The 14,005-nt window shown below is 41.4% G+C and overlaps 1 protein-coding gene across 2 annotated transcripts in view; it reads right to left on the bottom strand.

Annotated features, from left to right (window-relative positions):
* The window catches only part of LOC134338214 (synaptotagmin-like protein 1), a 226,772-nt gene that overhangs the window by 40,021 nt on the left and 172,746 nt on the right, over nt 1–14,005 (bottom strand). For both annotated transcript variants that reach the window (XM_063033892.1, XM_063033901.1), the window contains exons 7-8: nt 2,764–2,861; nt 2,117–2,236 (exon numbers count right to left, since the gene is read on the bottom strand). In XM_063033892.1, coding sequence (XP_062889962.1) covers nt 2,117–2,236; nt 2,764–2,861 — 218 coding nt within the window. The remainder of the gene's footprint in view (nt 1–2,116; nt 2,237–2,763; nt 2,862–14,005) is intronic.

The following is a 14,005-nucleotide window of genomic DNA, read 5'->3' as shown; positions in this document are numbered from 1 at the left end:
TCCTTTAATCATCGTTATCAGAATCCTAAATCTTTTCAGGGAAAATATTTTGCTTCATTGGTGTCTTTTTGTTTTGTTCCAAGTGTTAAACTCAACCACTGCAGAAATGTCAATTTAGTGATTTTGTTTTCTCCTATAATCCAGCCAATGTATTACTGGGTACAATTGCTGTTCTGATCATGGAAAATTCATTTCTGACTGTAATCCTACAGTAACCATTTCTCCATGTCGAACACTGATTCTCAAATTCCAATAAGCTCCAAGCTTTTTTAAGTTTTAGATTTCTTGCACTTGCAGGTTTTTGGCTTATCTGATGTATTAAAAATTTTGAAATATCCAATTTCACTTACCCTACCACTGCGATAGCAATGCAAACCAATTTTCTTTTACATCAACTTTCAAAGGTTGCCATGTAATTTCAGTGTTCATCACCACCCTCAATGAAGCGAGTTAACTCCTTCTTTCATTGTCTTCTGTTAGTGTAACTTATTCCAAGAAGCTTTTACTATCCATGTCTTTACTGCCCCGAGAGAGGTCCAAAGATCCAGAAATCTGAATCTCTGCCCCCTGCTCCAATCCCTCAGCCACGCATTTATCCTCCAACTCATTCTATTCCTATACTCACTGTCACATGGCATAGGCAGTAATCCTGGGATTGCTACCTTTGAGGTCCTGCTTCTCAACTTTCTTCCGAACTCCCTGTAGTCTGTTTACAGGAACTCCTCCCTTTTCCTACCTCTGTCATTGGTACCAATACGTACCACGACCTCTGGCTGTTCACATTCCCACTTTCAGGATATCATGGACACGATCAGAAACATCTTGGAACATGGCACCTGGGAGGCATCCGTGTTTCTTTCCTTCGTCCACAGAATCGTCTGTCTGACCCCCTAACTATAGAGTCCCCTATTACTGCTGCCTTCTTCCTTTCCCTTTAACATCTGTTGGACGATGCTGAGGATGTTCTACGAGTCTGTGGTGGCCAGTGCTATCTTGTTTGCTGTTGTGTGCTGGGGCAGCAGGCTGAGGGTAGCAGACACCAACAGAATCAACAAACTCATTCGTAAGGCCAGTGATGTTGTGGGGATGGAACTGGACTCTCTGACAGTGGTGTCTGAAAAGAGGATGCTGTCCAAGTTGCCTGCCATCTTGGACAATGTCTCCCATCCACTACATAATGTACTGGTTGGGCACAAGAGTACATTCAGCCAGAGACTCATTCCACTGAGATGCAACACTGAACGTCATAGGAAGTCATTCCTGCCTGTGGCCATCAAACTTTACAACTCCTCCCTTGGAGAGTTAGACACCCTGAGCCAATAGGCTGGTCCTGGACTTATTTCCTGGCATAAATTACATATTATTTTTTAATTATTTATGGTTTTATATTGCTATATCTATACTCTATTCTTGGTTGGTGCAACTGTAACGAAACCCAATTTCCCTCGGGATCAATAAAGTATGACTATGACTATGACTAAGCCACAGGGCCAGACTCTGTGCCAGAGGCACGGCCACTGTTGCTTCCCCCAAGTAGGCCATTGCCCCCCAACTGTACTCAAACAGGAGTACTTATTGACGAAGGGTCTCGGCCTGAAACGTCGACTGCACCTACAGATGCTGCTTGGCCTGCTGCGTTCACCAGCAACTTTGATGTGTGTTGCTTGAATTTCCAGCATCTGCAGAATTCCTGTTGTTTGTACTTATTGCTAAGGCATTCTGGTTGACTACCCTAGCTGGGTGGTCTTTCATTGGTTCTGCTATAGTTACTATTCTATAGATTTGTTGAGTATGCCCACAAGAAAATGAATCTCAGGGTTGTATATGGTGACATATATATACTTTGATAATAAATTTACGTTTAACTTTAAACTTTGAAGAAACGTTGACTGATTATTAATTTCTGGAGGAGCTGCCTGACCTGCTGAGCTCCTTCAACAATGATGAAGGGTCTCGGCCCGAAATGTCGACTGTACCTCTTCCTATAAATGCTGTCTGGCCTGCTGCGTTCACCAGCATTTTTTGTGTGTGTTGCATCTGCAGAATTTCTTAAGTTTATTTAAATTTATACTCACAGTTCTGCATAATCACCCAGATGAACTTGAATCCAACTCACCCTGGAAGAACTCAGATTTGAGCCAACTTGCACATCTGTCTGATTCAGGACGTCTGATCCAAAGCTGGACTCGGATGTTATGTCCTCAAAATAATCATACTCTTCACTTTGTGGATCATTCTGGCAAGTACAAATGTGCAAGATTAATGTATTTCCCGTAAACAAACTGAGAGGATTTGTTCACACAATACTAACCTCTCCTCTTACAGTGAAGGCAAGGGATTTGAACAACACATAGAATTTTTTAAAAAGAACAACCTTTTTTTTGAGAAAAATCTCTAGTTCATTCACATTAACTGAGCAATTTGATTGTTGAACTCAAATCTTTATTGAGCAGTTCTATATTCACAGAATTAAATATATATTTAGTATTTTATAATGCTATAATTGCTTTCTATTTTACAAGGCAAGATAGAAGACCATAAGACTATAAGATATAGGAGAAGAATTAGGCTATTTCATCATGGCTGATCCATTTTCCCTCTCAGCCCCAATTTCCTGCCTTCTCTCCATATCCTTTCATGCCCTGACTAATCAAGTATCTATCAACATCTGCCTTAAATATATCCCATGATATGGCCTCCACAGCCACCTATGACAATAAATACGGTTCATAATCTTATAAAATTGTCAGCCCAACAGCTTACCGATGTCAAGATGGGAACTGTGGACCCAGTGGGATTTGGTGATGGGTCAGGCTTATTGATTTTGACACTCAAGTCTGAAGGATCATCATCATCAGGCACTGAAATTAAGAGCAGAATTTTCAATATTCAACCATATACCAAAATTTCCTTTCATGAATATTAAAACAGAAAATGTTGATAATGGAAAGCTTTCATTGTATGTCCAATTCAGCCTCATACAATATTTCACACTAAGATCCCTCACTTGTCCAATCATATCCAAGAACTTCTTATGAGGAGAGTTTGAACAAGCGAGGGCTTTTCTCTTTCGAGCAAAGGAGAGTGAGACGTGACTTCACTGAGGTGTATACACTGCTAAGAGACATAGTGGATTCCAGGAAGGAAGTGGCTCATATTTGGAGCATAATTTTAACAGGACTGGAGGAAAATATAGGGGTGATGATAGAGGTAGTTACCTTAAACAGGGCTGGTGAGTGCATGGAACGCTGTGCCTGGTTTGGTGGCAGAGGCATTAGAAGTTACATTAGGGGCATTTAAGATGCTCTTAGATAGGCACATGGCTCATAGAAAAATTGAGGGCTATGTAGGATGGAAGGGTGAGACTGATACCCTTGTTCCCTTGTTGTCCTGATTTCTCATTCTCCACATAAGGCTGCATAGATAAACCACAATATATGAATTTTCAGTCTAAGCACACATTAATGTAAGGGCAAGGATATTAATGTACTTGATTAACAATCCTCTTCCCCTCAGCTGAACGCATTAATGATCCATGTGTTCTGCCAAAGCCTGAGGATACGTAATCAGACAGATCAATCCTCGCCCTTGTGCAACTACAGTCAACCCAAAATTTAACTTCATATAATCTATGTGGTTCATCATAAACCTTAAAATATAAAAGGTGACTCTGGAAGTTCTGTATCCCTGTGATAGTAGTGGCTGTGTGTCATAGTAGCACTATTCTCTAAGCAGATATTAAGCTGCACGTTGCTGCCAAGAAAGGAAAGCTTAAGCTCACGTCCTGCCAATCAAACAGGAGCACCATTCTTTGCTACACAGCACTTGCATAGCTATTGTTAATGGTGACAGGTAGGTTCTTTCATTGCTGTCCAGGACCAACCTGTACTTTTATTGCATTAGTGATTTAAATTACTTGTAGAGACAAAACAAGGAAAGGAATATAGAAGTTCTACTTTATTAATGCACAAAAAACGAATACTGTTTGTGAATGGTTTGCTATTTGCATATCCATTTCAGAAAAGCTTAACCTGATTGATACCTTTCCCTTATTTTGATTAGATTCAAAATGAACACAACCAAGGCCGATGAGATTATTAACACAAAAGTATTTCACTGAAACTTATTGGAAATTCTAAGAGCAAGCTTCTCTCTTAAATTCCCAGTCATCCTTATTTGGAAATATATCAATGCCGCGGGGTTCTGGAAACATTTTCCCAACAGTGATATGGGAGTGTCTTCATCAGTAGGACCGTGGCAGCTCATGAAAGTCGCTCATTGCTATCAGCTGAAGGTCAGCAACTGATAGCCTTGCCAGTGATCGCCTGGTCCCAAAATAATCAATTTAAAAAATGCAAAGTCAGTCATCAGATTTAATTTATCACATCATCCTGCAAAGGAGGGAAGTATCAGAATCAGGTTTATTATCACAGACATATGTTGGGAAAAATATTGTTTTGCAGCAGCAGTCAAGTATATAAATTAAGAAATAATAAATTACAATAAATATATGAATACACACACACACAAACACAAACACACAAGGGTGATTGATAAGTTTGTGGCCTAAGGTAGAGGGAGACAATTTTAGAAAACCTAGCACATTTGTTTTTCAACATAGTCCCCTCCTACATGTACACACTTAGTCCAGCAGTTGTGGAGCATACGGATCCCTTCTTTGTAGAATTCGGCATCTTGGACCTTCAGAAAGTGGTCCACAGCAGGGGTGATTGATAAGTTTGTGGCCCAAGGTAGAAGGAGATGAGTTATTAACTTCAAACTTTCTGCATTATCACTCAAAGAAAGTTTGAAGTTAATAACTCATCTCCTGCACGTGCATGTAACGAGAGCGCCTTGGACCTCCAGGTTGTCCACAGCAGGGGTGATTGATAAGTTCATGGCCTGAGGGGGAAGGAAATGAGTTAGACAGCTCTTGTTACATGTACGTGCAGTTCAACTCTTTGAGTGATTATGCAGAAAGTTTGAAGTTAATAACTCATCTCCTTCTACCTTGGGCCACGAACTTATCAATCACCCCTGCTGTGGACCACTTCTGGAGGTCCAAGACGCCCACTTCTACAAAGAAGGGATCCGTATGCTCCACGACCGCTGGACTAAATGTGTAAGTGTAGGTGGGGACTATGTTGAAAAATAAATGTGCTAGGTTTTCTAAAATTGACTCCTTCTACTTCAGTCTTTAGTCTTTTTGAGTCCAGTTTTTTAGAGTACTGTGGGGAAATTTAGACCAAGTTGACCTACTTGCAATCGTCACTGGGCACCGCTGGGTTACTTATCATTTCCTCGATATACTGTACTGTGCAAGTTGACACTCCAGAATGATCAACCCCATTCTTACTTAACAGTTGGGAGAAGATCTGCTGGTCCTGTGAGCCTTCTCTGTCTTTCATCAAAATTCTGGCTGATCTTCTTCAACATTTTCCTGCCTTCTCCCATATTCCTTGATCCCCTTCATATCCAGAAATCAACCAACCTGTTTTGAATGTACTTGATGACTCGGACTCTACAGCTCTCCAAGATAGAAAATTCTAGAAATTCTCTATGATGAAAAGAATTATTGTTTTTTCACTCAATAGCTTACTCCTTATTCAAAGAAATTGACCACTAGTTGCAGACACCTCATCCAACTGAAAATATCCCTTGTGTGTCCACTCAAATGAGCACTGTAAGTCAACCGTACGTTTTAATGATGTCACCTTTCAAACTCTATCAAACACAAGCCAGATCTATTGGCATTAGTTGTATTATGGTCGCACATGGAAGAGTAATGCCTTTTTTTTAATTTTGTGTACCATCCAGACAGATAGTGCGATGCATAATTACATGGAGAAGTCAAAGGAAACCAGGATCCAAGTGAAACCAGAGCAGAATGCAAAATAATCAACATCAGAATGCAAAAGTCTGTTCAATCTCTCCTCATATGACAATCCGAGGAAACAGCCTAATAAATTTCTGCTGCCCTCCCTCGATGAGCAGGGATTTTTATGCCATGGACCCTTATCATGAACCAAAAGGTCTGTGGGCCCCAGTTTGAGAACCCCCTGCTCTACAAGATTTCATGGGAAAGGCTATGAGACCTATAATATATCATTTTAGTTAGAGACCAAAACTATATTCGACATCAACGATGTATCACACCAGCCATATACAGTATAATTGCTGTGAGAGATCTGCTCAAATTCTCCTGTAACATAAGCCAAATTATCTTTTTCCTTCTTAATTGCTTGCAGCAGCTGCATGTTAACTTTCATTGGCATCTAAGTCCCTTTGAAAGCAATTTTTGAAATACCCTGCTTCTCTGAGCACACCACACAAAAAACTGGGGCAACGCAACAGGCCAGGCAGCATCTATGGAGGGGAATAAACATAATGTTTTGGGCCGAGACTCTTCACCAGGACTGGAAAGAAACAGGGCGGATGCCAGAATAAGAAGGTGGGGGAGTGGGAAGGAGCATAAGCTGACAGGTGATGGGTGAGATCAGCTGAGAGGGAAGGTGGGTGGGTAGGAGGAGAGAGAAAAATAAGCTTTATTTGTCACGTGTGCATCGAAACATGCAACAAAGTGTGATGTTTCTGCTGGATAGCCTACAAGCGTCCAAAGTTCAAAGCTCAAAGTAAATGTATTATCAAAGTACATATGTGTCACCATAAACAACACTGAGATTTGTTTTCTTGCAGGCATGCATAGCAAATCCAAGAAACTGTGCAAATATGAAAGAGAAAAAGAATAAATGTTGAGAGCATGAGATGATGAGTCTTTGAAAGTGCGTTTATAAGTTACAGGAACAGTTCTGTGATGAGCTAAGTGGAGATGGCCCCACTGGTTTGAGAGCCTGATAGTTGAGGGGTAATAACTGTTCCTGAACTTGGTGGAATGGGTCCTGAGGCTCCTGGACCTTCTTCCTGATGGCAGTAGCAAGAAGAAAGCATGACTTGGGTGGTGGGGCTCCCTGATGATGGATGATGCTTTCCTGCGATAACGCTCCATATAGATGTGCTTATTGGTGGGGAGGACTTTACCTGTGATGGCCTGAGTTGGATCCACTACTTTTTGTATGATTTTCCATTCAAGGACATGAGTGTTTCCATACCAGGCCATGGTGCAACCAGTCAATACACTCTACACCATACCACCATACACCTATAGAAGTTTGTCAAAGTTTTCGGTGTCATGTCAAGTCTTCGCAAACTTCTGACGAAGTAGAGGCACTGCCGTGCTTTCTTCATAATTGCATCTGTGCCAGGCCCAGGATAGGTCCTCTGAAGTTGCAAGTGTCACCACATTTGCAATGCCAACATAGCATGCCCACAACTTACTAACCTTAGCCCGTAGACTTTTGGAATGTGGGACGATACCAGAGAACCTTGAGGAAACCCTCACAGTCTGAGGGAGAACGTACAAACTTGCTACATTCAGCAGTGGGAATCAAACCCCAATCTTACAGCTAGTGCTCTAATAGCTTTATGCTACCGCTATGACCTATCACCTGTTGCTTATACTCGTCACATCCTCCATCTTCTTATTCTGGCATCTACCTCCTTTCTTTCCAGTCCTGCTGAACGGTCTCAACCCGAAATATCTATTGTTTATTCCCTCCATAGAGGCCACCTGATCTGCTGGGTTCCTCCAGCACTTTTTGTGTTGTCCTGGATTTCAAACATCTCGCATGAGTATGCCCAGCTTTTCTGTTTTGTTTTCCAAAGAGAGGACTTCACATTTTTGCACATTATTCTTCATTTGCCATGTCTGGCCCATTCAGTTAGCCTGTCTGTATCCTTAAGGCCTCTTTACACCCTCCTTCTAATTGACAATCCCATTTTGTTTTGTACTTTTAACAAACTTCAAAATATAACATTCATTCTCAGGTGAAACATTGATATTGATTGTGAATACCTGGACTGCAGTCACTAATGTATGTGATACATCTCATGTCACAGCCTACTAACCTGGGAACGTCTTGTTATCTCCATTGTTTGTTCACTGTTTCTTATTCTGTCTGCTACTTTCAGTCCTTGAGGCATTCTCCTCATTCTCCCCACCATACTAATCTTGCTCCAAGTGGCTGAGCCCTATATAAGTTTAGGCGCATGGATGAAGAAGAAATGTAGGAATATGTAGGAAAGAAAGATTACATTGATCTTGGAATATATTAAAATGGCAGCACAATATCTCAGGCCAAAGTGCCAGTACTGTTTGTTCTATGTTCTATGTACTTAAAGGCTCTGATCCGGTTTAAGACCCTAAGACATAGGAGCAGAATTAGGCCACTTGGCCCATCGAGTCTGCTCTGCCATTTCATCATGGCTGATCCATTTCCTTCTCGGCCCCAATCTCCTGCCGTCTCCCTGTATCCCTTCATGCCCTGGACAATCAAGAATCTATCAGGCTCTGCCTTAAATATACATACAGGCATGGCCTCCACAGCTGCCTGTGGCAACGAATTCCATAGATTCCCCACACTCTGGCTATAGAAATTCCTCCTTATCTCTGCTCTAAAAGGACGCCCCTCGATCCTAAGGATGTGTCCAAAACCGGTAGAGCACAAGGCATATTTTTAGCCCCAAGACTGCTGAATAGTATTTGGTATTGATGTTTGCAGTAGTGTACTCAAGATGGCTGTTGTGACACGTCTAGTGTGGTAATGTAGTGGGTAGTGCTTGTCGCTCTCACTTTCACCACTCTCACCATTGGCTAGCAGTCTCACAAAAAGGAGAGCTGAATGTATAAGTCTTCCCCCTGCCTCTCCAACAGCTAGTCTCATGTCATGCCTCCTTGCCGGCGACACATGGAAACCACACTCCTTTCGGATTCAGGCTGAACTACAGAGGACGGGGAGGAAATATGGCCCCTGCACACGTAGCATGCAACCCCACCAGCGTGTTCACACACTGCTGCTCACGAACCAGATTCCCAGCTACGGGTAAATAGCCCCACTGCCTTGTGGGCAGCCTCGGGAGAGACGAAGGCTGCGGGAGTAAGCCCAGACAGCAAATCCTGAGTGGCGCCTCTAAGGCGGCTGAACATCATTGAACATCCTTCCGGCAGCTCCTGCAGTCAAGCTGGTACCAAACATATTGTTTATAAGCTTTTATTTGGATTGCACTGGTGAGCCTGATAGGGGGATCTTAACCACTGGGCATCTTAGAATCTCTATACCTTCCGCCCAGGCTTGTGATGATGATCACCACCCATTGTCCTTCAAGACAGACAGATGCCAACCACCACCACCACCAGTGTGCTCAAGATCAAAATGCTATCTAGGGCACTGGTTATAGATACAAGAAAATTCTCAGGCCAACAGCAGCCATGTTTACTATGCCTCCATCTTTTTATGTATACATATTTTAAATCAAACTCAACCCTAGGATTTATTATGCAAAGCACCACTAACAACTTCCATCCACTATTGAAGAAACTTCAGAATCAGAATCAAGTTTATTATCACTAGCATGTGTCATGAAATTTGTTAACTTAGCAGCAACAGTTCATTGCAACACATAATATAGAAGAAGCAAGAAAAAAACGTAAATCAATTACAGTATATGTATATTAAATAGATTAAGAAATCGTGCAAAGAAACAGCAATAATATATGTTAAAGAAGTGGGGTAGTGTTCATGGGTCCAGTGTCCATTTTGGAATCAGATGGCAGAGGGGAAGAAGCAGTTCCTGAATCACTGAGTGTGTGCCTTCAGGCTTCTGTACCTCCTACCTGATGGTAACAGTGAGTAAAGGGCATGCCCTGGGTGCTGGAGGTCCTTAATAATGGACACTGCCTTTCTGAGACACCGCTCCCTAAATGTGTCCTAGGTACTTTGTAGGCTAGTACCCAAGATGGAGCTGTCTAAATTTACAACCCCCTGCAGCTTCTTTTGGTCCTGTATTGATTTGCTGTTGTATAAATGCCAGCTGAAGAAAACATGGAGCTGATGTTCAGAAAACAAGAGTTAATTAACCTATATTCAGTATTTTACTAATTCTGTGTGTCTGAAAATATTTAAAATCATACTGCTTCATTTGCTCAGATATACTTAACCAATGCCTATATTTAATGCTGTGGTTGATAGATTCTTGATTAGCCAGGGCACGAAGGGAGACGGGGGGAGAAAGGAGACTGGGACTAAGAAGGAAATGGATCAGCCATGATGAAATGGTGGAGCAGACTTGATGGGCCAAATGGCCTAATTCTGCTCCTATATCTTATGGGCTTATGGTCAAATACATAAATGAATTATCAAGATGACTCCCTTTATTTGTTGTATCAATATAATATATTAAAATAACTCATCTAATATCAATTAAATTATATTTGGAAAAGCAATAATCCCCAACACATACCAGAAAAAAGAGAACAGCTGTCAGTTGGAATTTTTCAATATTTCTAAAAGATTTTAATGGACAAATGCAATTATCTGAAAATACAGTTTCATTGGAAAGGTTGTAACACTTCCAATTTTTATTGTGGATGTCATTAAAAAAATCAGCAGAACTTCAGAATTAAATAAACTGCAAGGTTTGCAATGATAGTGTTAGCACTATTAAACTAATCCCAGTTGTAGTCATGGCTGGTGAAACATGGAAGTTAAGTATTTGTCAGCGGATGGAAAGCTTGTGAAGTAAGAATTTTAATATTTCAAGTATTTTAAAAAGAGAACATTTCAAAAGCTGCACCTCATGATTAAGGTATAGGCCAAACAATCTGACGTGGCGAGCTAATTGAAATGCCTTACTGATGCTATTTCAGGCTCTCTGGGCTTTCTCATCCATATCTGTGTTATGGCCTTGTGATTAAGTAATTATCTTGGTGGAACTGCTGTGTACTTCCAGTATTTGCACCTTTCCATTTACTTCTTGGAAAGGTTTATATACTCCTCTGCAGCTTTAAGCTCCGGTTTATTGATACATATGGTTGATTCTCAAAAATCTTTGCTGTTCGGGAGCTTTTTGGAATAGACATTAAATGCTGGTATTCTTAGCAGAGTCTGTATCTTGAGATAAGTAAATACAAAAATCAGAGCTCTGACCGCCAACCAACAACCTGACCTTTGACTTTTGTCATCACTGATGGTTCCATTAGACCATAAGACATGGGAACTGAAGTATGCCATTCAGCCCATCGAGTCTGCTTCAACATTCAATCATAACAGATTTATTTTCCCTCTTAACCCCATTCTCCTCGTAAACTTTGACCCCCATTACTAATCAAGAACCTATCAAACTCTGCTTTAGATTTACTCAATGACTCAGCCTTCACAGGTGCTTGTGGACTCTAGATACAGACATTCCTACTCCTTCTGTTCTGAGGTTCCTGGACTCTGCCACTATTAAAAACATTCTATCCACATCCGATCTATTTAGACCTTTCAATATTCAGTAGGTTTCAATAAAGTGCTTCTTTCCCACCCCCTGCACCCTCACTTTTTCTTCTCAACTCCAGCAAGCACAGGCCTAGGGCCATCACACACTCTGGGCCTTCCAATATCTTTCAATGACATACCTGGTCTGCTTTACTTAACTTCAGTTTGTGCTTCTTTGTTCTGCCTTGCCTGTTTAACTTAAAGTCTAAATCATTGTTATTTACAAGACATTAATCAAATGTCCTCAGTCTATGATTACTAATTAAAAAGACCTAGCACCCTTTTCTATTATTCATTGAGGCATGCTGGCATTAATTACCGATCCCCAGTCCCTCTGAGAAGATGGTTGTGGGCCTTTTTGAACTGCACTAGTGTTTGGTATAATTAAGTGGCTTGCTAGATCACGCAGAAGACATTTAAAAATCAACACAATTGCAATGGGACTGTAAGACAGGCTCAGTAAGGACAATATGTTTTTTTTTTATTCCTTAAGAAGCTTTCATGAATTAGATTAGATTTTTACAACAGCTTTAAACTTAAAGGTCTCTATTAACTGATGACAGCTCTTCAGTTGAACAAAATTCAAATTCTAAAACAAGTTGACAGGATTGAACTAATTTTCTCTCAATTAACATAACAACTACAATGCCACAACCCCTCAATAATCCTCCTGTAACAAGTTTTCCTGGTGATATGAAACCATAAGGCATACGTAGGAGCAGAATTATGCTATTTGGCCCAGCTTGTCCACTCTGCCATTCTATCTTGGCTGATTTATTTTCCCTCTCAACCCCATGGCTGTGAAGGGGTTATAATATCCATGGTTGTGAAGGGGTAAAAAATGGATAAAAATTAGTTGTAAAATGAGTAACAATATTTGATGTATGATGGACTTCGTTCAGCAACGTGTGGTCAGTTTGCTGGCTTATCTGCCTGAACTGAATAATAATTGACCTATGAGAAATTCTCTTGAAAAGCTGTTGTTTTAAAGCACCACGTGATTGAATCACAAACAAAAGACAATCTGTAGATGCTGGAAATCCAAGCAACACACACACAATGCTGGAGGAACCCAGCAGGCCAGGTAGCATCTGTGGAAAAGAGTAAACAGTTAACGTTTTGGGCCCAGATGTTAACTGTTTACTCTTTTCTATGGATGCTGCCTGGCCTGCTGAGTGTTCTTCCAGCATTTTGAGTGTGTTGATGTGATTGGATGTTATTTCAAATAAAAGACCTTAAGACCATAAGATATAGGAGCAGAATTAGGCCTTTTGGCCCATGAAGTCTGCTCCGCCATGTCATAATGGTTGATTCATTTCCCTCTCAACCCCTATTTCCGGCCTTCTCCCTGTATTCCTCCATGCCCTGACTAATTAAGAATCTATCAACCTCTGCCTTAAATATACTTTGTACTTTATTGTCGCCAAACAATTGATACTAGAACGTACAATCATAGCGATATTTGATTCTGTGCTTCCCACTCCCTGGATTACAGATCAATAGTAAATACTAAAAATTTAAATTATAAATCATAAAGAGGAAATAGAAAAATAAAAAGTAAGGTAGTGCAAAAAAAAACGAGATGCACGTCCGGATATTTGGAGGGTACGGCCCAGATCCGGGTCAGGATCCGTTCGGCAGCCTTATCACAGTTGGAAAGAAGCTGTTCCCAAATCTGGCCATACGAGTCTTCAGGATCCTGAGCCTTCTCCCAGAGGGAAGAGGGATGAAAAGTGTGCTGGCTGGGTGGGTCGTGTCCTTGATTATCCTGGCAGCACTCCTCCGACAGCGTGCGATATAAAGTGAATCCAAAGACGGAAGATTGGTTTCTGTGATGTGCTGCACCGTGTTCATGATCTTCAGCAACTTTTTCCAGTCTTGGACAGGACAACTTCCATACCAGGTTGTGATGCACCCTAGAAGAATGCTTTCTACAGTGCAGCTATAAGAATTAGTGAGGGTTTTAGGGGACAGGCCAAATTTCTTTAGCTTTCTCAGGAAGTAAAGGTGCTGGTGGGCCTTCTTGGCAGCGGACTCTGCTTGGTTGGACCAAGTCAGTTCATTTGTGATATTGACCCTGAGGAACTTAAAGCTTTTGACCTGTTCCACTTGTGCGCCACCGATGTAAATTGGGTCATGCGATCCGCTACTCCTTCTGAAGTCAACAACCAATTCCTTCGTCTTGCTGACGTTGAGGGATAGGTTATTGTCTTCGCACCATGCCACCAGCTTCTCAGTACTCAAACTCATCATTACCCGAGATACGGCCTATGATTGTTGTGTCATCAGCAAACTTATATATTGAGTTTGATGGAAACTTTGCTACACAATCCTGGGTGTACAGGGAGTACTGCAGGGGCCTGAGTACTTGTGGGGCACCGGTGCTCAGAGTGATTGTAGAGGAGAGTTTGTCCCCTATTTTTACAGCCTGGGTCCTGTCTGTGAAGAAATTGAAGATCTAGCTGCAGATCTGTGTGCTAAGGCCCAGGTTCCGGAGATTAGGAATCAGATTAATTGGAATGATGGTATTAAAGGCAGAGCTGTAGTCAATGAAAAGGAGCCTTACGTATGCGTCTTTATTCTCCAGGTGTTCTAAGGAGGAATGTAGGGCCAGAGAGATGGCATCTGCC

The sequence above is a fragment of the Mobula hypostoma genome, chromosome 2 (genome assembly GCF_963921235.1).
Source record: "Mobula hypostoma chromosome 2, sMobHyp1.1, whole genome shotgun sequence".
In the NCBI taxonomy this organism is placed as follows: domain Eukaryota; kingdom Metazoa; phylum Chordata; class Chondrichthyes; order Myliobatiformes; family Myliobatidae; genus Mobula; species Mobula hypostoma.
This window is presented reverse-complemented; position numbering and strand designations above follow the sequence as displayed.